General features: G+C 44.6%; 1 protein-coding gene across 2 annotated transcripts in view; it reads left to right on the forward strand.

Annotated features, from left to right (window-relative positions):
• SEC23A (SEC23 homolog A, COPII component) overlaps nt 1–25,620 on the forward strand; it is a 76,184-nt gene that overhangs the window by 20,863 nt on the left and 29,701 nt on the right. For both annotated transcript variants that reach the window (XM_083166861.1, XM_083166860.1), the window contains exons 9-12: nt 320–435; nt 3,291–3,414; nt 3,963–4,043; nt 6,382–6,471. In XM_083166861.1, coding sequence (XP_083022987.1) covers nt 320–435; nt 3,291–3,414; nt 3,963–4,043; nt 6,382–6,471 — 411 coding nt within the window. The remainder of the gene's footprint in view (nt 1–319; nt 436–3,290; nt 3,415–3,962; nt 4,044–6,381; nt 6,472–25,620) is intronic.

A 25,620-nucleotide genomic window follows, 5' to 3' on the forward strand; every position in this document is an offset into this window, starting at 1 on the left:
CTTTTTACTTCTTTCAAATATATTTAATTGAATGCTCCTCAGTGAGATATTTATGTCATTAGGTTTTAATAATGACCACATTACATATACAGTGGAATTCAGAGCCATAAGCTAATTTATGTGTACTTAGAAAATATATCCGTTATTCTGTTTTAAACAGGTCTAGCCAACTTGTGGCTAACCAGGTGTTGTGAAACTATAAGTTTGCTTTTAGGGAATTCTAAAACTATGGCAAGGCATGCTGGGATGTTAGTTCAACAACAGCTGCAGAGCCGCAGGTTGACCAAATCTAATTAAACCGTATTTCTTTCCTTGACAGCATTTTGAAGCTCTTGCAAACCGTGCAGCCGCCTCTGGTCATGTGATAGACATCTATGCCTGTGCGTTAGATCAGACTGGACTCCTGGAAATGAAATGCTGCCCAAACTACACAGGGTATGACTAAAACATTTTGTGGGCAGCAAGGACCTATTTTTGCTTGATGATGTGGTTCTGGGATAAATGCAGTTGCGAAACAATAGTCCCGCGCTGGCAGGGAGGCGCTGTAAAAGTGTGTACGCTGGGGGGGGCTATTGTTACCCACTCCCGCCTACCGGGACCTGCCGCCTCTGTCTCTCCTGGCTCCTGCTGCTAATGAATAGTGACACTAACAAAATGGCTGCCCCCATACAGCAGACAGTTTTTGAAGATGCTAGAGGAGGCGGCAGTATACCACACCCACCCCAATTATGATTTATACACGGGCAATGTTCTACCAGCTTTTTGATTGTTGGCTGCAGCTTCCATTTGTGTATAACTTTGTTAGTATATCTAGGACTTGAGGTAGTGTGAGACTGTGGAATGAAGGCCCACAGGCAGAATGCAGTAGAAGCGGCCCATGCTTAGGGGTGTGGCCAGCCTCCAGAGCATTGGCCAATCCTTAGAGAGTGCTTGGTAAAAAAAAATGTGTGAAAGGCTCCATTATCAGGACAGTGATCATCCCCTTTTGGGCTGCTTCACTTCCTCCCTTTCCACAGATCTTCTCCGTCCACCTCCAGCACCCTCCTTCTCAATGCACCCAGCTCCAACCCCTACAATTTGTGGCTAGGTACTGCGGGCTGGCCTCTGAGACCAGTCCCTCTTCATATGTTCCTTCCTTATTCCGCTTCAGCTAATCTTTCTTCTCCCACCCCCTTCCCTCCCAGCATCCCCTGACCTTCACCCGTTTCCAACTGTGTTCAGCTAAAAATGTAAAGTCTCATTACAGCCTCATCCAGCATCCAGAGTGTGAGCTATGAGTGGATCCTGTCTCTTAGGGCCCCCATACACTGCGGCAACTTCTCCCCTGGGAGGATACGCACACAGTGCTCCCTTGAGCCACCCGGGACCTATCGCATACAATCCCAGCTGAGCCTGCCCAGAGCCAGAAACAATCCTGCAGATTGCTTCTCCTCACTCGAAGGCTCCGGTGCGATGCGCACAGGACTGCGCATTGCGCCGGACTTGCTGTCAGAAATTGCAGCTGATTTGCTCCCAGTGTATGGGGCCCTTTAATCTTCTGCAAAAGATCACTCGCATGTTACAGTTAGGTTTTTGGGCATATTTATTATACACATTTTATGGGAAATCGCTCGAAAAAACAGGATACCTTTAAAATTTCCTGTAAGTATTACAGGGGTTCTGCGGCAGATATCAAAGGTATCTTCTGTACTATTCCTGATCCCCTTTGCAATAGCGATGCCATTAACCATTGTAGTCTGTGGGCTACATATCGAACAATTTACCCCATAGTTCTGTTTTTTACACAATTACACAACCATTCATATGTGTGGATAGATCTCTGTGATAACTCCAGCTGCCCCTAAGGAGGTGACATTTAGCGATTTAGGAGTGCCAAAATGTAATTAGATTCCCCTCCACCCACTCCCCCTCCCCCAACCAAAACGTTTGCGGTGCCCTTGATAGACATAGACTATACTGCTAGTGCATGAATGATAATGTACCAGATTAATAACAGCAAAGCACTGTAGAAGCCGGGCCAACCTGGGGGCTTCCCCTATACCCCTGTCAGCCGGTCTATCGCTGCTGTGGAAGCCGGGGTCCACTGATGTCTGGCAGCTTTTTTTTTTCTTCTTTATTTTCAGTCACCAAGTCACAATAAAATGACAAACATATGATCCTAAAACCGTGACATATAACAAAATGAAACGATACTTTGGTGCCAAAGATTTATCCAAAATCAATATCCGTGGCAACATTATACAATCGGAAAGGGAGTACAAATAAACCAGAAAAGAGAAATAGAAAAAGTGGAAAAATAGAAGAAAGGAAAAAGGGGTTAAATGTATAAATCCTTATAACAAGAACCTATTGAAGAAAAAGGGAAAAAGAGAGGTCCATAGAGGCAACAAATCAAAAGGTCAAATAACTTTGGTGTTACTTCCAGGTCATGTTGTGGCAACAGGAACTAAAGCCTTGTAAGCAGGGGATGCTTTAACTTATATCCAACAAAACTCCTTCATTTTCAGGTGTAGAATAATAGATGTCTGTTCATTGCTCAAATTCAATCAGTGGGACCAGTCCCGTAATGTGGGTGGAGACTGTGATCTCCATCTTACCGGGAGAACTGTTCTAGCTGCATTATTCACATGCCGAAGCAGGGAATGTATATATTTTGAGATAAGGATATTATAATGGAATAACATCCAAAAATCATGACCGTCAGGGGAAGGGGAGCCCAAAATCTCTGCAGTCAGCTTCTTAATACTATCCCAGTATTGTGTTATTAATGGGCAGTCCCACCTTATGTGCAAAAGTGGACCCTCGGCATTCACACATCTCCAGCAGAGAGGGAATGCACCTGTAGTCGGACATCTCTACCATCTGTACAATAATGTAAATGACTCCACCAATTCCATACTATTGGAACATATACTGGTTGACTGGTGGATCTTGTCCCAGTGAACAGATAACATTTTAGCAGATACATTTTTATCCCATAGGTCTTGATAGGTAGAAGTAGGTGGTAGTATAGTTTTTAAATAGAACTAGGTATAAATTAGAGATGATGATGGGTTGAATACGTCATTTTTCGCTGCTTTTTCAGAATGCAGAGTGGTTCCAGAGTATCGTATTGTAATATAATGACTGTACTACATTGTACTGTAATACAAATACTGACATCAAGAATTACCAGCAAACGGTGTGGTTGAATGATCTGTGCATCAACAATGTGCTGTTATTTATTTAACCACATGTGCTGTTAATGCCCAGATCATATACAGTGATTCTATTGTTTTATTTTTATCCAGCGGTTACATCGTGATGGGAGATTCTTTCAACACCTCTCTCTTCAAACAGACGTTTCAAAGAGTGTTTACTAAAGACGCACAGGGCGACTTCAAGATGGCGTTTGGTGGTACTTTGGAAATTAAGGTAACTAAATGGAATGAACTGTGATCTGTGTATGTGATAAGTATATACAGTTCCAGCTTAGCAACATGCAGGTAGTTTATGCTGATGTAAATCATAGAATGCTAGGATGGTAACTGCTACCATGTTAGGACCCACATCTTATGGCACCTTTAACATATCTGTTCTACAATGAACTAGATTACCTGACAGTATTACAGTACATTCCGTTAGGTCACCTGCCTTGTAATGCTTCAGTACTGTGGTTCTTTAAAGCTCTGGTTCTCCCTATGATGGGGAAAAGGTAAATGTACAGTACAGAAATTTACAACAATGAGCTACTGTACTTCTCTTGAGTTTACACCAATCCGTAAATTGTAAAGATTACGTTTTAACATTGTATGAACCCTTTTAAAAAATATGAGATCCTATTTTTAAGAAAATAAACATGTTGATTCCAAAATATAACTGGTGAGAAGACTATAAAGAATTGTTTCTTACAGAGATATTCTGTTGTTTATGTGTTTTTTTTTTATGTTCTTTTATTCTTGTACTTTTCATGTGTTTTGAAGACTTCCAGGGAGATAAAGATTTCTGGTGCAATCGGACCCTGTGTATCGCTGAACGCGAAGGGGCCTTGTGTTTCTGAAAACGTGAGTTGTATGGTGAAATCTAATACCAGCGACATTTAAAATATGTGACATGCCTCTATTCTCTGTGCCATGTCAATGATTGCCGCTTTAAAATATAGACCGATTAGCATGCAGGGCCTGATTCAAGTTCATTCGCAAAGCACATTTGGTTTGCAAATGGACAAAACCATGCTGCACTGCAGGTGAGGCAGATGTAACATGTGCAGAGAGAGTTAGAGTTGGGTGGGGTTTGTATTTCAAACTAATATCTATATTGCAGTGTAAAAATAAAGCAGTCAGTATTTACCATGCACAGAAACAAAATAACTCTCCCAAATCTGCACATGTTACATCTACCCCACCTGCAGTGCACATTGTTTTGATTCATTAGCAAAACAAATGGGCTCTGCGAATGACTCACACCCTCAGTCCCACATGGCTAGCAACTCACAGGTTATGACTTTTTACCCTTGGGGTCAAATATATTGTGGTGCGAGACTGGCGGCAGTGCAATAATGCCAGTTGAACTCAGATGTTCTTTTAAAGGGGCAGTCATTTACAAGGCAAAACTATACTTTGTAATTGAAAACCCTTAGAGTCTGTCCCACTTTCTGCATGGGTGCTGGACACCACAATACATCCAGCCCATGGTGTGTTTTTATTCCAGTAACTAACATATTTAATCCTCCAGACTGTGTATATATATGCTCAAGTCCAGGGACAGGGATGGGGGGGAACATCCGTACTGGGCCCCAAGGGTCGGAGGGGCTCATGGGGCACAAAAAAAATGCGGCACGTTTTGTTTTTTTGCAGTCTGTTTGGCTGCTGGGTCGGAGCAGACAATATAAATAAATATATATATAATGCAAAAGAGTAGAAAAGACGGACCAATGAGCACAAAGTAACATAATTTTACTGATCAAATAAAGCTCACGTACACAGGGGTTAAAAGTATAATTCTTGCCAGCCAGATCATAACACCGTCACAGTCCGGATACTCCTGTGGGGGATCACCGCCGCTCAGCCGCAGAGACCTCAGACCAAGACACCGCACCACTCGCACAGGACCAGAGGGGAAAGCCGGCTGGAACACAGGTGGAAGAAGGACGTCTCCAACGTTGGACCATAGAAGCCACACCCCTGGTCCTGTGCGAGTGGTGCGGTGTCTTGGTCTGAGGTCTCTGCGGCTGAAGCTGAGCGGCGGTGATCCCCCACAGGAGTATCCGGACTGTGACGGTGTTATGATCTGGCTGGCAAGCATTATACTTTTAACCCCTGTGTACGTGAGCTTTGTCTGATCAGTAAAATTATGTTACTTTGTGCTCATTGGTGCGTCTTTTCTACTCTTTTGCAAGATTCCCCATGTGTGGATCTATGGCACGATCCTAAAGAAAAAGACTGCACACACTGGGAGTTGATGTGGAATTATTGACATTCAACACTGAGGACTTTTTGCGCTGGGTATATCTTTGTTTGTAAATAAATAATATATATATATATATATATATATATATATATATATATATATATATATATATATATATATATATATATATAGTGATGTGAAGAGGCAGCACGCTTAGGTCTTTGAAGAAATATTTAATATTTCAGGCGTGAAACACCATAACTTATATCAACGTTTCAGTTTTATTATAAACTTTTGTCAGGATATAAGTTTATAATAAAACTGAAACGTTGATATAAGTTATGGTGTTTCTCGCCTGAAATATTTCTTCAAAGACCTAAGAGTGCCGCCTCTTCACATCACTATCTACCCTCCTCCTGGATTGGAGTAATTGAGGAAGGCACCAGGGCAACTACAAGTAAGAAGGGATTGAGTGCCGGTTCGAGGGAGTGGATGTGCATGTACCAGGCCCTAAGATTTCTGTTGCCGTCCCTGTATACACTAAAGGAAACTGAAATACAAGGGTATTAAATAGAGAGAATTTGCTGGGCTACTAATTATTTGATATTACACTTTTCTGGAATGAATAAAACATTGTTTTTTCTTTTAATGCTGAATATGTTTTGCTGTTGCCTGTTCCACGTATTGTCGGAAGGCCCCACAGCACATTCCTGAGGTACAGGCTGAAGGTCTTAACTGCAATTAAGCAGTTAATTACGACTGCTATTAAACCATGTGAGTGCAGTAGCCGGTAATGTTCCCCATCTATCTTCATTTCAGCAGATATTATGTGGAGATTTTACTGCTTGAAATATAAAAAGCTTTAGTAGCACTTTACTGGGATACAGAAATATTGTCATTTGTCCTTTTTAGCTGAACATGGCACCTTATCTATTCTCATTTTTTATCTGACTAATGGGTCTTTCAGTACAATAATACCATATGTTTCCACAGGAGATTGGGACGGGTGGGACATGTCAGTGGAAAATCTGCGGCCTCAGTCCGACCACTACCCTTGCAGTGTACTTTGAAGTGGTCAATCAGGTAAGTCTATGTATGTATATTCACAGGACATAAGGTACCAACAGCATATTAATGTTTGGTTTATCACTATGACTATGTGTACAACATATACTTCTCCATAAAATCCAACCAAGATTAGTACGGTATTACCTGTGTGCTCCCATCATCCTACAGTTGCCTATGGACCAAAAGGTCATGAAATAAACATTTGTCAGCTGGTTACATCAATTCCACAGACACAAAGATTTGCATGGGATTCTGGGATGGGAATGGGTCATAGGGTCAACCACTAAAGGGTGGTAAATTAAGAGAGCGCAAATTCAAATTAAAAGATGATATTCTAGTTTTTTTATTGACCACAGAATTAATTCATAGACATTTCTAAGTCGTACATTTATATAACAAAAACATGATAAGTTTGCAACACATAAATAGCTACGAATCCACACTAGCCTAATTATGCAATCCAAAATATTCTGAAGACCATTGTTTCAGGCTCCTCAATTAAAGTCCAGGTACTGTCTAAACTCTAATTGATATTATAGAAAAATAAATATTTACAATGTATTATTCTCCTTCCCAGTGGATATGCGTTGTGTATCCATCCACGCTGCTTTAGATATAGTGATTAGCGCAGAAACTCCGCCTATTGGCTATTTGGATTAAAGTCCCGCGCAGATTTAAAGGAACAATTGTATGCTGCAAGGCATCAGTTCTGTATAAACAGAATAATAAGCTGTACGGCCAAGTGTTGTGCTTTTTCCTGATTTTAGTGCAAGCGGAGCCAAAGATCTCAGCAGTAATTTGTCCAGAATATTAATCGGTAAATGTAAAGGATGATAATATACTGTCTCCTGATCGCCTCCACCTACGGAGCTGAAAGAACTCTTGACGTATATGCCAGGATACGTTTATGAAAGTCTGACCTGCTGTTTGTCAGAAAACTGGTATAATACCTCCAACTGGAGGGAGCCTTACGTGCTCTGGAAGTTATCCCAGTGGCCGCTGTGTGACCGGCCCAGCGGGCGATGGTGGTGCAGCCGCATGCCCTCCTACCTCCTTGCTGGAGGGCGCCTCTCCGGCTCTAAGGTTGCTGGTCCTGGGTGTCAGATCCACCGTCACTTGGACGAGACCCCGCGCCGACAGCAGGTGATGTAGCACAGGACTCTGGCAGCCGCGACTCTCTTTTTTATTTTTGCTTTGAACCACTAACGGTCATCGCATAAAATAGATTGACATGGCTAAGGGTTGTGAGGTCAACAAGATTTAGAACTGTCAACACAAACGTCCCACGCTCCGGCGGCTGCCGCTGAATAGGAATGGCAGTCTCTGGCTGGTGTTGATTAAGAGGAATCTCGCGAGAACAATCGACCTCTCGCGAGAATTTCCCTGTACTTGACTCTCGGCAAAGTCGCGGGGCGGGTGGGCCACTCAGACCGGCCACGGCCCCCGGGCCTGAGGTTCTTCACCCCTGATAGAGACCTTCATAGTGTTCTAGACTGTGGACTAGATGCGAAGGAGGAAATTTCCTCTTAAAGCCCTGGAGACAAATCAGAACGTCAGAGTCGCGGAGCTGTGTCAGGTAGACGGGAAATTTCTGAGTGCCTTTGAAGCATACAGTACTGTACATCACGTACCCATATTTACATGAGTCTAATGTATGTCGTGTGACTATCTAAACAGTGATACATGACTGAGCGCCGCCGCGTCCGTTGTTTTCTTTTCCTGATAACATTTACAACGCTTCTGTAAACAACAGGCATTTTATGGATGGTTACCGCTTGCAATTCAGGGGCGTACGCTACTCAAACTGATTGCTGTATTATATACTGTAGCCACAGAGAGGAATGTCTTTTTGGGATTTTCCTATACGTTACCAAATTGGATGTGTGTTGAAAGCTTGTGTCCTGTATTAGTGCTTGTATTAATCCTTTGTGTGCTTTCCTGACGAAATCCCCCAGGAAATAAGCTAGCCTTTACCACCCATTTGGTTTTCCGGTGCCTAAAATTGTGGTATTTCAGGAAGGTTTGGTTTTTTATGACGGGTACTGGTTGGAGTTTATATGGAGCAGCAGATGGTTACAGCATCCAAATATAGGTTGTTATCATAAGTTAAGCTCTCATTGGTGGAAATTGTTTCCTCCTATAGTTTTCAGAAGTGCTTTTAAGTGGTGCCCATTGTAGAGGGCTGGTTGTTACATTTTAGGAGGTTTGGTGTTGATGGCTACAGCTGTGCTTTTCGGACCAACTACTGTACATTCATTAATGCAACACACAACGTGCTGCCCACGTCTTTTACGTGGTACACCGTCTCACGCTGTGCAGTTAAATAGCCAGACACTTTTTTCTTTTATTACGTGAAAGTTTATTGAGTTTTGCAATATAATAAACAGATTTGCTTAAAACTTCAGGAGATTCTTACAGCAGGTAAAGTATCATTGTGAAAAAAACAATATAAGATAAGATCACCTTGGCTGTCTTATACTAATGATGACTTGGAGCGGTATCTGGCATGGGGAAATGTTTTACTGTGAGTTTGTCACCAATGTAATTTAAGGCTCATACACACGGGGTGATTTTCCCTAGTCTACGCTCTGAGCGTTGCAGGCTAGGGAAATCGATCTTTTGCTTCCCGGCAGCACGATTGCCCATACACACGTAGCGATGTGTGTATGGGCGATCTGTGTTAGCCATTTCTCTCTGGTTAGAACACTAGCGATTTGACTAGTAAAGCTCTGAGTTGGCGATGGCGGTGCGCGTGTTCGCGCACCGCCATTGCTATGGGTCATACACACGGAGCGATCTGTGCTTATTTCTAAGCTCTCTAGATGGATTACTTAGAAAACTAGCTATTACCGCCCCGTGTGTATGTAGTCTGAAGTTGTTGAACTTTACCAGTCAGGTGATTATATTCTTAATTTAAAAATAAATATAAAAAATTTAAATAATGAAAGCAGCAACAAATGATGTTCTCTTTGTCGATTAAAACAACACAGAACGTAAATGCTAAGGCATATTTCCTTGCTAGATGTTTATCTCTAGGAGTGATTGTATTGGTTATCGGTTGTGGTCATTTGTGCAGTTTACGTTGTTGAAGACGGACTACCGCATAAGAGGCTGAAACGACAAGCAGCGCACAAACCACATGAATGAAAAGATATTGATACTATGGCTAAAAATGTAGGAGAAATGATTTTAGAATCGCTGCTTTAGCGTAGATCTCCGCAGGAATACCATATGTGCAACACTATAAACCTGCGTCGCGTTTTATTGTTCTATAGTTTTATATGCAGAGTTTTCACTATTTAAAAGAAAAACTTTTAGAACTTTTCCATACTTTCCACGTGGACTACGGTTGTGTACGGTAAAGTGCAGGAGCAGAACAAGGCACCTGCCCTGATGCATGACTGTAAAATCATTGGTGGTCCACATGCTCCAATCTCCAAATTGAAACCAAAAAAAAGTGAAAAACTCATGTCAGCCTTTTTCCCATGTCAACTTTGTGCATGGTGTCGACCTAATGACTTTTGACCCCATGATCCACTCCCCGTCATTACATGACCTATTCAGGAAACATTCATTCATGCATAATTGTCAGTGAAGGCAAAATACATGAGGCGATATGTATGTTATACAACAGTAAAATCCATAGCTAAGGTGAATAAACATACAGTAACTATCACATTCCATGCCACAATCACACCGAGAACAAGGGGCCAACGTTTTCATATGTAAGAGCCAAGGGTCTCTTTCCTGTAAAGAGCAGTAACACTTACAACATGCGCCTGGTACACATTACGGACATTTTGCCGTTTAAGAACAAAAAATTGTGAATATCGTTTAATGCAGTGGTTTTCAAACTCGGTCCTCAGGACCCCACACCGTTCACATTTTCCAGGTCACCTCACCGGTGCACTCACAACTGACTGACACATTTTAAAAGATCCACAGATGGAGCTAATTATTTCACTTGTGATTCTTTGAGGAGACCTGCAAAACATGCACTGTGTGGGGTCCTGAGGACCGACTTTGAGAACCTGTGATCTAATGTGTATGCTCTGTTGTGTGCTCCCGCTGATGACAAACTAGGGCATTGGACTGCGTTGCCTGGGCAATCAAATGATGTTGCATATAGTGCGGTGCATACTAATGAATGCGCAGGACAACATATTGCTCCATTGTACATTAAGGGGGGTTTTCAATCCCGGGTCATGGCTGTTGGGACGTGCGGACAGTCGGGACCCTGGCCCGTTCTGGGTTTGCTCACCTGTTATTCGTCAGGCAGGATTCAATACCCCGCCTGGCGAATTACAAAAAGGGGGCGTGTACGTGGAAACTGCCGTGGAAGATGCGGACGTGATCTCGACAATCCAGCATCCGCCGCTATTTCCCCTGTCAGAAATAGCGGCGGGGGATTGAATACCGCCCTAAATTGTTTAATGTATACTGTCAATCAGGGATGTCCCAGGACAAAGGAAAATTCAGCTTGATTGTCCCTCGATCTAATGCTGCCCATACACTTGTGAGATATTGCATGCAATCATTCGATTTCGACCACATCTGGCCGATAAATCGAATGATTGTATGCATTTTTACACAGAATTGTTTAAACACTGGGCAACCCTCTGATTGGCTGAGATATCTCAGCCAATCAGAGGGCTGCCCAGTGTTTAAACACTTCTGCCTCCACCGCTGACCTCCGCCGCCTGCTAGCGCTACTGTGGCGGCAGAATTGTTTAAACACTGGGCAGCCCTCTGATTGGCTGAGATATCTCAGCCAATCAGAGGGCTGCCCAGTGTTTAAACAATTCTGCCGCCACCGCTGACTGTGCTACATAACTCCGCCCTCTGCCCGCCCTCTTCCAGCACCCGATGTGCCATCTCAAGATGGCATGCGACATTGGGTGCGGCAAAGGGGGCTCTTTAGCACCACAAGATGCGATCAGGTTCGATGGACATCGCACTGCGATGTCGCATCGAATCCGATCTCACATATGTATGGGCAGCATAATGTGTGCCTGGCCTAAGGGTGACGTTTTTTAACTCAATTTGGTGGGGGGTGAAAAACACACTCAGAAAATATAATGCTGCGATAGATTTCTTTCTCCTAATCCCATTAGATTTGTATCAATCATAAAACAATGTGGCAATTTATCCACTTGACTTTTAGGCAGTGTTATTGTTGCCTGTGAAGCTACTATGACCGAAGGTCACTATAGAGATTGTGGTCCTGGTTCAGATCTGATCGCTCCACTACGAATTTGGACTGCGGGCGATTATCAGTAGACTACGTCTGCGCAAGAGCCGCAATTGCGCATGCGCGACCAGGGCTATCAAACAAAGACGGCTCCTTTATCCCTTCGTTAGCCATGTACAAACAGATGTGCAGCCATACGCGATTCACAAGGTGGGATTTCACTAGAGGCTAAACTGATCGCTGGCCTGCGGTCAGATCTGAACCAGGCCCTGGGTTTCAACTTGCTGGATCAACACAATTAGAATCTCTGAAAGGGTAAAATCTTATGCAACGGCCAGTAACGATGTTGTATAACACAGATACAGTGATGTCGTTACTCTGTTCCTGAAAAGTTTATTTTGTTTTCAAATTAAGTTTAGATAAGTGTAGCGTGTTATGTGCCAATAGAAATATTTAGCTTTGTGAAAGATCAGTAGTGGCTTGTGCAAATTTAATAAAAATAGAAATCGCTTGTCCACACAGTTTATGTGCTGTAATTGAGTAAAATGAATTGTCAAGTAAGGAGAAAGCAAATGATAAACGAGCTACGGAAGCACCAACACCTTCTGCAGCGAGGTACAATATTTGCACAAAGATACTTACAGCAGGATGCTATGGGATAGCCATCGATGGTTTGAAATTATTGATGGTTTATGGTCGATGTCATGGTTCATGGTCGAGGTACAAACATCGATGGTCATCCATTGCACAGTATGGTACTATCGATGGCCAGTTGCACTATTGACATCGATGGCAATGGCAACGATGGCCATCCCTAGGATGATATGGGATTTCCCTTTCAGTTTCAGAGATACAAGCATACATCTATTATATATAATTGTACTCTGTGTTAAACACACACACGCAAAGCACATCATTGGTGGAGTTTTCCTGAGATACACAATAAATATCATTTTTTTTACAAAGTATCCCAGCAAAACTTATCCTAACCTTTAACCTGGACCTCCAGTGATACGACATTCACTCTTTGCAGTTATACATGAAAGCATTCACTATTGCTGCACTCGTCAGTTCTGAACAGTTTTACCTATTGTCACATCTACATGTATACAATGTAGCAGGCAGCGGGTACGGGTTTCATAGGAGGCTTTGTTTGAAGAAGCTCAGATTCCATCACGTCATGTCCAAATTACACAGGTTGTTCTACACTTAAAGTCCATTGAATGTAGAGTTTGGTGTTGTTTATGTAACCATAGTGTTATGTAATCTTGGGGCAGCATGGCGCCACAGTGGTTACATTTGCCGCCTCATAGCATTTGGGTAATTTTATTAAATCTGTGTGGTCTATGATCTCTTCTTGTTTGTTGCTTGGTTTTCTTTTGAACATTCCATTTTCCGCCACAATCCAAAAACCATACCAATAGCTTATTTAGCTTCTGACCGAGACCGTAAATGAACCCTAGTGTGTATATTTGAGTATATTCGGTCAAATTTAACTTGCGCTAGGACTAGGGAAGCCAATCCCGCCTAATTTTTTTCAATCCCTGGGATTCAGGATTGAAAAAAAAAAATCTCAATCCTGGGATACTTGGGATTGAGTTGATCAATGAAAATATAACACTTTCTCCCCTCCCCATCCAGCCCCTCACAGGAATAATAAAATAGCTACCATGTCCCACCCACCAGGAAAAAAAATACTTTCATGCTCCCCACAAGAATAAAATAGCTTTCATGCCACAGCCATCAGGAAAACAAATGTATTTTAGGTTCCCCACAGGGACAAAAATAACTTTGAAGGGGGTGCCAGAGGACAGGGGCTATTCTCCCTGGTTCACGACCCCCATAGAGAAAGAATAGAACCTGTGGTGAGCGCAGCAAGCCACTGAGCCCACAATGGCCTTCTTTGCGCTTGCCCCCCCCCCCCCTTTGTCGAATTAAGAGCGGTTTGGGATTCCGATGTCGGTATACTGGCCATCAGAATCCTGACTGTCGCGCCAAGATTGCTCAGCACTGCCTGGCAAAATAAACATGCACAATCTAATTGTTCAAATTCAAATCCCAGCATTTTTGGGGAAAAATCCCTGGATCTCCTAAATTCCAGGATTGGCTTCCTTAGCAGGGATTGATGTCAAAAACCCTGTACAACCTAAACATTGCACTTTAGACCTTTATCTCTAGTCAGGCTATAGAATGACCCTTTGTAGGTACTTCCTGTGGACGTCTATGACTTCCTGTCCCGAGTCGTTGGAGGTTTTGCCTTTGCACAGTTCCCATTTTGTATCCTCCCATTTTTAATTAGTTTTTGTTGAACCATAGGCTGAAAGTTTTTGGGATTCATCAAAAGTCTTGATTTAGTGATCACGCTTCTTCGGTGATACCATAAATGACAAATACATTATTACCTTCTCACCCGGAGATCTGTGTAAGGCACGCTCTGAGTCTTCACCATTCATGTGTGAACTAAAGTCGCTTTGTTATGTCCTGGCAGGCATTGATGGGACTGTATGCTTGAATGCCTCTCGTTCTCACTCGGAGGCTCTGAATTTGAGCTCATGTCCTGAAAAATTCTTTTAAGTTTCCGCCAACTCTCCCGTAGCGCTTTCCTATATTTCCTTCAGTAAGAAACATAGAGAATTATTATACAATGTTACTGCGCTCTAGAAATGTGTCTTAAACATCATACACACCGTTTCCAACGTCAGAAGAGATGGCGAGAGATGTAAGTAGTGGAAGGAGAATTCCCGTATTTTTAAAGGAGCAATTATTTTATAAGGCAGAGCCAAAATAGTTTGGCCTTTTAATGATTGCCGCTTTAAATATTCTCGCAGTTATACAGGTCTATCATCTCGGACCCTGGTCTATTTAGCCCCTGATCTGTGTTTCTTGTACAGACGCATTGACGACACAGTTTTCAGACTTGTGTGACCACGCCCTTACATCAATCTCTCTGAGCTGTCGGAGGACCTTGCTCCTTCCATTATGTATGCACTAATAAGGAAAGTCGTGTCTCTACGCAGTATTTTTAGCTGTTATTTTTGGCTTCATTGTTTGGCTTAGGCATCCTATATTGGTTTGCTGGTGTATTTCATGTTCCAAGAAGCAAAACTCTGCTGTCAGCCTTCAGATATGTATACACTTCCTATCACTCCATTAGGGGGACCGATTCAGGCCTGCTCACTAGGCTGTGCACATTTGTTGCCTAGCAGGTAGGTCATTGCTGCCCCGCTGCCCGAATACCGGGCTACGCTACGAGCAGATGTGTATGCTTACACATCTGCCCCGCCGAGCAGGCAGGGGCACGTCTGCGTTCGGACAGGCCCAAAAAGCGTTTCTATAGGCATGCCCACCATTTTTGTGGGCACACCCATGAAACGCCAGGTGCCCACTTGGGAACGCCCCCTGCCTACCAATCAGGCAACGAGCGTCCCCGGCGAATGAAAATATTGGCAAAAGCGCTCTGACTGCGGGGGTGTGTGCACATGTGCATTATTGAGCATGCGCAGACCCCCATCATCGTGGGTGGGGCTGATTTCAGACCTGTGCGAACAGATCTGAATCGGCCTGGAAGTGCTGTATATGCACAAATAAAGCCCATTGCATTGTGCCCATACCCGTTTACAGCCATGTTTGTGTCTGCATGCTTTGTGTTACACTTATTTGTGTTCCACTTATCTGATTTGGCTGCTTCTCTTTTCATTTTGGTGCATTACAGGCATGGTACTGTATATAAGCCTGTTTTCTCTCTATGGGCATATAGGCCCCTATTCTGGTTTACATGCTCCCCTGCGTGTTCGCGGTTCGAGAGCAATATTGAGCGTCTGCGCATTTATTTGCATGTGCGGTCCGAGTGGGCACGGCAAACAGCTCTCTTGCCGTCCCGTTAGCATCTAGTGGGGGGGGGGGGGGCGGCGCTGAGGGGGTCGCGTCCATGGGAACGCCCAGTGACAGGCTTGGCTGGGATCGTATACTGTTCATTCTATGCAGTACTGGCGCCCGGGTACAAGGGAGATATCGGGCGACTTCTACCCTCAGGGATGTCACCCTAGTGTATGGCCACCTTTAGGTCAGCGGCTGCATGTATGATCCATAACAAACAGCAAGGACACACAAACACAAGGGGCATCCATTACATATCCGTACCCACCTTTGAGACAATGAATTAACCCATGGGTTCACACCTGACGTCAGTATCACTAACCATGTAGAAGCCATTTTTGCTATTACGGGTACATTGTGAGTGTAAAAGATTTCATAAAAACTAATCGTTATTGATGGAATCCAACATACCAGCAGATACACTAGAAGTAAAAGATCAGAATTAAGAATTTAAATACAGTTTTTTTTATATACATTTAATGTTAGTATTATTACATTGTTATCTATCATCAGTAACCCCTTGAGTGGTGGGTTTTCCTGGGGCAGGACAAACCTACCAGGGCAGGTTTGTCCTGCCCCAGAAATACCCACCGCTGCCTTTTGCAGCAGTCCCTGCTCCCCTGGGGCTGCTCCTGGCTTCGCCTGGAGAGGTTCAGGGCAACACTGGCGCACCACCTCTAGGGGCACCCCCCTGTTGCTCACCTCCGGCCAGTCTTGACTCCCCACCCCGATGATCACGGGGCATCCCTGCCACTGCTCCCACCGCGATTCCCAGCAGTGTTTAGCCAGCAGGTCCCACTCGGGGAGGTTCAGGGGAATCGGCCGCGCTGGGGCATTTATGTGTTCAGATGCACAAACTCCAGAGAAGCCCCGAACTTTCTAGGGCTGGGCGATCCGGCGTACGAACACCAGTGTGGGGAGTCGGAACTGGATGGAGGTGAGCAACAGAGGGGGAGTGATGGGGGAGGGGTGCCCCTAGAGGTGGTGCACAGCTGGAGGCACCACGATCGCACACCTCGGTGGCATGCCCGAAAATTTTTCAGGACAGCCCGGGCATATCAATGAAGTGGTTGAGTGGAGTGGAGTATTGTACATTATATCTATTCACCTGTTAATAAACAACATAATGCATATAGTTGTTATTTTCCCGCGGCCCAGTGATTTTTCGTGATGGGGGGGATATGAACTACTTTACACAGTAGGAGACTGTGGGAAGTGGTTATTTTGGCCTATAATACAGGCCAACGAACGGAAACGCCTGTCGATGATGCGCGAGCACGCATCAGCCACTCATCGCCCCCCATGCATACTAGTTGATTTTGATCTCAAAGTTGTTCAAAATGGGAATACTGCGCTACTTTGAGCTCAAAATCGCCTTTACTGTGACGGAAGTTAAAGTTTTTAGGGTACTTGTGTACTATCACGGCTCCCATCTCATCCAATCTTATTGCATACCATAAGGCTTAAGATGATATGCAATGAGATGAGATGTGCTGCGATGGGACCCGATCTTATACAATTTAAAATTGTATACCATTGTATATGGCATACGATGAGATGAGATTTTAAATTGTATAAGCACACTAATGGGTGCTTTCAAGGTCAATTGGCCCCCCTATAAGATTTTTTATTGTATAAGCACCCTAATGGGTGCTTACAATGTTAAATGCACCCCCACTATCAACGCCAACCTGAAGCGTGGCGAGCGGCGGTGGTACGCGTCCTCCGACCTTTTCATATCCCCACTATCCATGTCGGTGTGGAGTTGATTTTATATAGTGCTTCGGGTTGGCGTTGATAGTGGGGTGGCGTGGGGGTGCATTTAACATTGTTAGCACCTATTAGTGTGCTTATACAATTTAAAATCTCATCTCATCTCATCGTATGCCATATACAATGGTATACAATTTTAAATTGTATAAGATCCCATAAGATGGAAATCGTGGGAGCCGTGATAATACACAAGTACCGTTTTTAGATATTAAAATAAATTAAAAAATATGTGCCCCATTCGCTGACGATTGTATGTGTGACTTATCCCTGAATGTTGCTCTGAAGGAGTTAAAGACACAAGATGGAAATAGTCTGTGTTCTAGAATGGCAGAAATTAACGTTCTTGGCAAGTGACTTCCTCTGGAAAAAAAAAAAGCCCCTCCGAGCCCAATCTACTGTTTCATAAACATTTTATTTTGTGAATTAATTCGTTCTATGTCCTGTGGTCATAAATGAGAAATTGCACTTGAAAAATCCTTCTTCTCGTTTGTTTATCTCTACTGATTCATTTTAAGTAATAAAGTATTGTGGAAAAATGTGACCTTTCCATTTCGTGTTATAAATATTGTTTCTTCTTTTTTTTTGTACAATCAAAGAGAAATCGGAGGATTCTGTTAAATGTTTCCATAGTTTATGAAGAATTTATAAAACTTCCCCTGTACAATTAACTGTTGTGGTAAGATGCCAGTGATTTCTTCCTCTGAGGGAGATTATTTATAAATCGGATTTTAACCCCTCAGTTTAGTTATAGCGCACACAGGCCCTTATTCTAGTTGAATCAGACGGATGCGTTTTTCGGACAGGAACCGAGTGTTCGTACGGATCGCTCGCACCGTCCGAATGCGGTAAGACGCCGAGTGTACGGACCGCGAGTGGATGTTTCATGTGAACACCTCCCCCATCTGTGGGAACCTCCCCCATCCTCCGATGGTCGCCGACCATCGAATAATGGCCCGAGTGGTCAGACATTCCGTATGAAAACAGGGATATGGGCAGGCAGCTAGCATCCGGCTATGTCATATGTCCGCCCCCCACACGTGCGTCACGGCCGCATTACCATACGTACGCCCAGCGTTTTCATGGGAACGCCCATGAAACGCGGGGCGTACGTATAATGAGCCCAAACAGCCCTTCACGCCCCTCTCCACCCCCTGCTCGGATGGTTCCGTACGATCATTTTCTGTACGGACCTCACGCCATGTTGGTACGTGTGAGGCGTTCGCACATGCGCAGATACGCCTCTGCACATGCGCAAACACCAACCATCGGCCGGCCGCATTCGGAGCCATCTGACTCAATCAGAATAAGGGCCACAGTACATTGCTTCAGATTTAATGGAAGTTATGTTACCTATACACTTGTGTGATTGCATTCGAATCGTAAATGCTTTTTCTGGCATACAATTGTGCATACAGTCATGCGATTCATCGAATGCCCCTTGAGAGAAAAAAACAGGCGGGTTCGCATGATCGAATGCTGTAAAACAACACACCAGATTATCGAACAGATCTGCGCACAGTGGCAGGAAGAGGAGTGGCCAGGAAGTGACCAGAAATCTTTAGGAATGAAACGTCGCATTTAGAAAAATTGAATGCGCACAAAACAGCATTCGACCGCACGTACAATTCGATAAATATTATGTGCAGAACATAACATCATGAGACGCGAGATTCGACCGGCGTGCCCGCGCATCGCGTCACATGGTACACAAAATGTGCATAGAATCATTCGATTTATCAAACAAATGTGGTCGAAATCGAATGAATGCATGCTATATCTCACAAGTGTATGGGCAGCAATATTCTTGGTCCTACGTGTTTCAGTTATATGTGGTAAAGGAATCTCTTCTCTATTATACTGTATGTAAATACACTTCCACCCGTGATTTTGTGTATTCGTGAACAGATTCTCTGCGAGATCTATCTAATACATCTTAAGCTGACCATACATCTGCAGATTTATCTTCAGATCTGGCTGGTTGTTACATAAACCTGGTAATGGATGAGAGCAAATGACAGTTGACCATTTGCTTGGAAATGCTGGAAAACTGACAAACTGTCACTCAGATATTACCAGGTTTTTGTTCCAACCAGCCAGATCTGAAGATAAATCTGTACATGTATGGCCAGCTTAATTGTTTCTAAGGGGCATGGCCAGTTGTGTGTGGGGCATGGCCAGGGTTGTGCCTCCCTTGCATCCTGTACTTCTGTACAACAGGGCTATATACCACCAGTTGTAACATATTGTGTTGCTGCAGCGTAGGAGACAACTTTTTTTTATAGGATTGGGGGTGTTCAAGTTAATTCAGTCACCACTCACCAACACACACACGCACACACACACACACAAGCAGGCACACCACCTCACAATACCGTACTAGTGAGGGGTGGCACACAACAAACAAATCTATGCGTAACAATATTTAACTTGACATTTAAAGGATCATATTGTAATCATTTCAATAGTAAGTTTGCTACATCTGTATATAATGTTAAGCATGTATCGGAAATAGGATTTCTTCTTTTTCTGCCTTGTGTCAGTGCAAATAAATTAAATGTCATTGATACACGTTGGAGCTGGCCATCGATTATCGATGGTTTGCAGACATTGCTTTTACCACCAGTGGCGGAGGCCTGCGGATGCAGTTTTTGTTTTTCCTTTTCCTTTGCATTTGTGCTTTTTCCTCTGTGCTTTCAGAATCATGAGCCATTGATGGTTCAAACGATATCGTTTTATGACCATGGTTAGAACCCATTGGCGCCCCTTTTATGGACAGCTATAGGATTTTAGCACAAGCCTGGGCTTAGTGACCCCTTTTATCACGAGGTGACAGCCAACAGGGTCAGAAACCAATTGGAGAGTCTTTAAGTGAAGTCAGTATCCCCCTGAATAGTTTATGGTCCTCCTATTGCAATTAAGGATTGTGCTACTTAAGCAACCACATTGAGAGAAATGGATCTGAATCGTCCATGGAAGGAGGCTACTTGCTGTAAGTTCCCTTGTTATTGGATACAGTCCTGGCTGTCTATCTTGGGTTTGGTTTACACTAAGGGGACCCACAACCTGATTACTGCACCCACAAATGCCTTTCAGTGTGCAGGTTACAGATCAAGCACATACAAGTATCCACAGCCGTTCTGTTGCTATAGAATAGGGCTCAGCAGGACTGTGTTCATTAATTACTATGGATAAATGTAATGTATGAACCACACAGGGGTGCTTAATACTTCTGTATGTGTGCCTGGTTATTAAGACCACTTCAAGGTATACTTTATGGTCCACCAAATAATAATTTGGGGTTGGGATCGTTTGGTCTACAGCAAGTTGGTCAACAGTCATTAGGTCGACATGGGGAAATGTTGACATAGTTCTAGGTCGACAGGTAATAGGTCAACAGTTTCTAGGTCGACAGTGAAAAGGTCCACATGGGGTTTTTTTTAACTGTTTTTTGACCCGAATGTCGACATTGACACAGTTTCCAGTGCACCGCTACGCTCAGCACACTATTTTATTCTCCCACCACGCCCTAGTGGATGGTAGGGCATGAAATACCGCCTGTCGGCACATGTCGGCTCAAAAAAACTGTGAAAACCCCCATGTCGACTTTTTGACTGTCGACCTACCTATCCCCATTGTCAACCAACTTGCTGTGGACCCAATGACCCTATCCCATAATTTGGTGCATATCATTGCAGGCTGAGGAATGCTCTGTTACTAGTGTAGGGTGGAAACCATCAACACACAATAGTCACGTCTAAAGGCCCCCATACACTATACGATTTTGGGACGATTTCGGCACTTTGGGCCGATAACCGGATGAAATCGCCCCAAAATCGCAGGTGTGTGATATATGATCCGATCCGATGCGCGGTCCCGTGCGCATCGGACCGGATCAGGGAGGTCGGACGGTCAGCACATAAGATCATCCGACCTCCCTGTATGCTATGCATATGCCTGCCCACCTGTCAGGCATATGCATGCAGACACCGGGGGGCGGGGGTGCACGGCGGGCAGACACACTGACCTGGCCGGCATGCTGTGATAACAAATAGCAGCGGCAGTAGTGGGGGCGGGCGGCGGCAGCTCACAAATGAGTTCCCGGCGGGTGCCGGGTGCGGCGAGTGATGCTGACCTGGCCGGCATGCTGTGATCACAAATAGCAGCGCTGCCGCTGCGGGACGGGACGCACAGTGGCGGCTATAAAATTTTCAAAATACCTGTCAAATGACCGGCCGTTCTGTGATTGGCTGAGAGCTCTCTCAGCCAATCACAGAACGGCCGGTCATTTGACAGGTATTTTGAAAATCTAATAGCCGCCACTGTGCGTCCCGTCCCGCAGCGGCTGTGCTGCTATTTGTGATCACAGCATGCCGGCCAGGCACTACTGCCGCCACCCGCCCCCACTACTGCCGCTGCCCGCCCCCACTACTGCCGCTGCCCGCCCCCACTACTGCCGCTGCCCGCCCCACTGCTCCTCACCGCCCTGCAGCTCCCCATTTGTTTTACATGTGATAAATCGCAAGCGATTTATCACATGTAAAAACTGGCTCATCAAGTGCCAAATTGTATGTGAGCCTCCCGGGGAGCTGCCGGGCGGCTCACATGAGAATTGGGTCCGACTTATCCTAAGGACAAGTCGGCCTAATGTATGGGGGCCTTAACTCTCACACTTTATAGCCCCTTTAGGGGCAGATTTATTAAGCTTGGAGAAGAGATAAACTGGAGATAAAGCAGAGAAAAGGTAAAAGGAGATAAAGCACCAGCCAATCAACTCCCAACTGTCTTTTTCAAACACAGCTGATTGGCTGGTGCTTTATCTCCTTTTACCTTTTCTCTGCTTTATCTCCAGTTTATCTCTTCTCCAAGCTTAATAAATATGCCCCTCAGTCTTTTAAATTATGTCATTATTTTTAAATCCTTTGGTCGACATGGGTAAGGTCGACAGGGTTGTAAGGTTAACACAAGCATTAGGTTAGAGTCCCTTGATGGCTAACCTTGATACTCCAGCTGTTGTGGAACTACACATCCCAGCATGCTCTGCATCAGATTTAGCATGGGCAAAATAGCAAATCTGAAGCAGGGCATGCTGGTATGTGTAGTTTAAAAACATCTGGAGTGTCAAGGTTAGCCATCAAGGGGTTAGACAATGGCAAGGTCGACACGGATGGCGGCATAGACACCGTCTCAGTATACCGCTGCGCTCGCCATGCTTCGGGCGCGGTGCTTTGCTACGCTTGGCGCACTGTTTTATTCTCCTACCACACCTGTCAGCACATGCCGGTTTAAAAAAAAGTGAAAACCTCATGTCAACCTTTTCACTGTTGACCTTGCCATTGTTGACCTACGATGATTTGAAATCATCGATGTTAAATACTTTTTTCCCTACATCAAGCATAACAGAACCAATGTTTTTTTTTTCTCCCAAGGTTTTTTTTATGGACATAGCTCCGCCCCCTGACAACCTTGAAGCCCTGCCCCACATTCTGATTGGTCAATGGGCCATTCAGTCAAAGATAATGGATGACCATCGATAGCTAAAACTATTGATGGTTATCCATCACATAATTTGTGACTACCGATGGCTGGTTGCAGTATCACCATCGATGGTGACTGCACCGATGGCCATCTCTACTTCAGAGGTCAACCAAATGCGTTTCCACCTAATGACCGCATCCTATTTTGCGGCACTGTTCTAGAAATCAATACATTTCATACTTACACGCAGACACAATGAGGACGAGAGTGTTCCTAAAATAAGACCGGATGGGTACGTAGTAGCAGTGTTGGTCATTGCACACAAAGGTTCCTCTCTTCGCTTGGTTCCTGGCAATGTGAATGATGGCAATGTACAGTATACCGATGATTGATATTGGGGCTAGAACACCCCCGCTGATCAGCATCACCCCGTAGGCTGTAGAGGATGAGTTGAATGAAGGCAGACACATGTATACCTCTTTGCTGAAGCTGTATTCTCCAAACCCTAGGAAGGGTAGAGCAGCCACAGTTATGACATAAATCCACAGGAACACCAAGATAATCCAAATCCTCTTCTTGGTGATCATCTGAGCATAACGTAGAGGAAAGCAGATCTCTGTGAACTTGTCTACCGTTGCCCACACCAGAGAGTTCAATGAAGCCAACTGGAGCAAAACGAACAAGAATCCTAGTATTTTGCAGGGAATACCATTGTTTGCAAAGATACCTCCTTCTAATAGGCTGCTGTAGATTGCAACTGGGATAACGCACAGTCCAAAAATCATGTCACACAGGCTCAGGTTGAGTGTCAGCGCCCAGCTGTCTGTGCGCAGTTTTAAGTGCGACATGAATAGTAAAAGCAGCGTGAGATTCGCTCCCACCGCACCGACACTTGTGGTGGCCATAAGGGTGGCATAGACGGGCAGCACAGTCAGCATCTTCAGAGGAATGAAGGAAGTGGCTTAAGTTTCTATTTGGCAAGTTTTGTGTCCACATCTGGTCACCACGCCCTGTCCGGTGCGGAGTAGGGCCAAAAATGTTGCAGCTTTACCTATGAAACAATATGGACACGTTATAAAACAGGCAGTAGCAGCTGTTGTCTTGTCATGTAATAAGTGTTGCCTTAATTGCTCCCTTTTATATGTTCTTTGTAATAAAGTGATGTCTATCTGAAGGAACTGACCATATCTCCTTTATAAAGTAATACCAGCCCAGGGAATACACATTCAGCGCCATCTGTTACCTGTACAATTAGTGGTGTTTGCATTAGCTGAGCTAATGAAAGCTAAATTACAGGAGCAATGTCAAAAAAAATAATTGTTGGACAACAAGCTTCAATTATTAAAAGCAAAGTCGTTATGCACTTACGTTATAAAGCAATTCCGCAACCGCGTTTGAAAACATGGGTCCGACTTAGACCAGCTCATAGCGGACTGACTTTATCCTCGTCCCTGGTGTTTGGGGTTTGTGCATTTCACACCCCCAGAGCGAAAGGCTTTGGCGATTTTCACATTCGCTGGGCGGTTCGCTCCAGGAGTGGCAGGCATGGGGCAGAAGCAGGGGAACTACCAGCGTTTCTGGGCATGCCCAAGAAATCTCTGGGCTTAGCCCTGCAAATGCAGGCATGTTGATGCCTGCTTGGAACGTGTTGGCGCGCATGCGAGGGGACATGTTGGCGCGCATGCGAGGGGGTGTGTTGGCGCACATTTAACACTACATGGCATGTTAACGAATATGCAATTGGGGTAAAGCAACAAAAACTTGTAAGGCTGGGTACACATTAGAGCAGGGGTGTGCAATAAGCGGGGCTCCAGCTGTTGATGAACTACACATCCCAGCATGCCTTGCCTTAGTTTTGCTATCTGGCCATGCTGAAACTGATGCAAGGCATGCTGGGATGTGTAGTTCATCAACAAATGTAGGGACGGTTATTGCCCACCCCTGCTTTGGAGTTATATCGGCACGATTTGCTGCATTAGAACTCATGAAAAATCATGCATATCGCCTAGTGTGTATGCCCAGTTGTGCGTTTACGTAGGTTGTATGCGACATCTTCTGCGTGGCCAACTAAAAGCTATAACGTGGGGCCCGTGCATTGTAATTGAGCTGTAATGGTTCGCATTACTGCCTCACAGCACTGAGGTCATGGGTTTGATTCCCACCTTGACCCTAACTGTGCAGAGTTTCTATATTCTCCCTGTGCTTGGGTGGGTTTCCTCCGGGTACTCCGGTTTCATCCCACAATTCAAAAATATACTGGTAGGTTAATTGGCTCCCAACAAATTATCCCCAGGATGAATGAGTGTGTAGGGAATATAGATTGTAAGCTCCACTAGGGCAGGGACTGATGTGAATGTTCAAATATACTTTGTAAAGCGCTGCGGAATATGTGTGCGCTATATAAATAACTGGTAATAATATAATTAAGGACAGTGACCCCATTTTTGGGTTGTTGGTAGCAAACTTAGAGCAGATTCCTGGAAGCGTGCACACACTAAGCGTATATCTGCATGCGTGCCTCCACCTGTGCTCGTGCACCTGCTGAATACTGGGTACAAGATAAGTTATCTACGCAGTAACTGGTCCTTATTTGTGTGAGATCTCTCGGCCCTCTCCAGTCATTAGGTTTAATACTCGCTGCTCTGCATGGCTGCATCTGTGCGCCATCCCTCTCTGTGCGCCATCCCTCTCTGTGCGCCATCCCTCTCTGCGCACCATCCCTCTCTGCGCGCCATCCCTCTCTGCGCGCCATCCCTCTCTGCGCGCCATCCCTCCCTGCGCGCCATCCCTCTCTCTGCGTGCCATCCCTCTCTCTGCGCCATCCCTCTCTCTGCGCCATCCCTCTCTCT

Source organism: Crinia signifera, chromosome 12 (genome assembly GCF_055691185.1).
Source record: "Crinia signifera chromosome 12, ASM5569118v1, whole genome shotgun sequence".
In the NCBI taxonomy this organism is placed as follows: domain Eukaryota; kingdom Metazoa; phylum Chordata; class Amphibia; order Anura; family Myobatrachidae; genus Crinia; species Crinia signifera.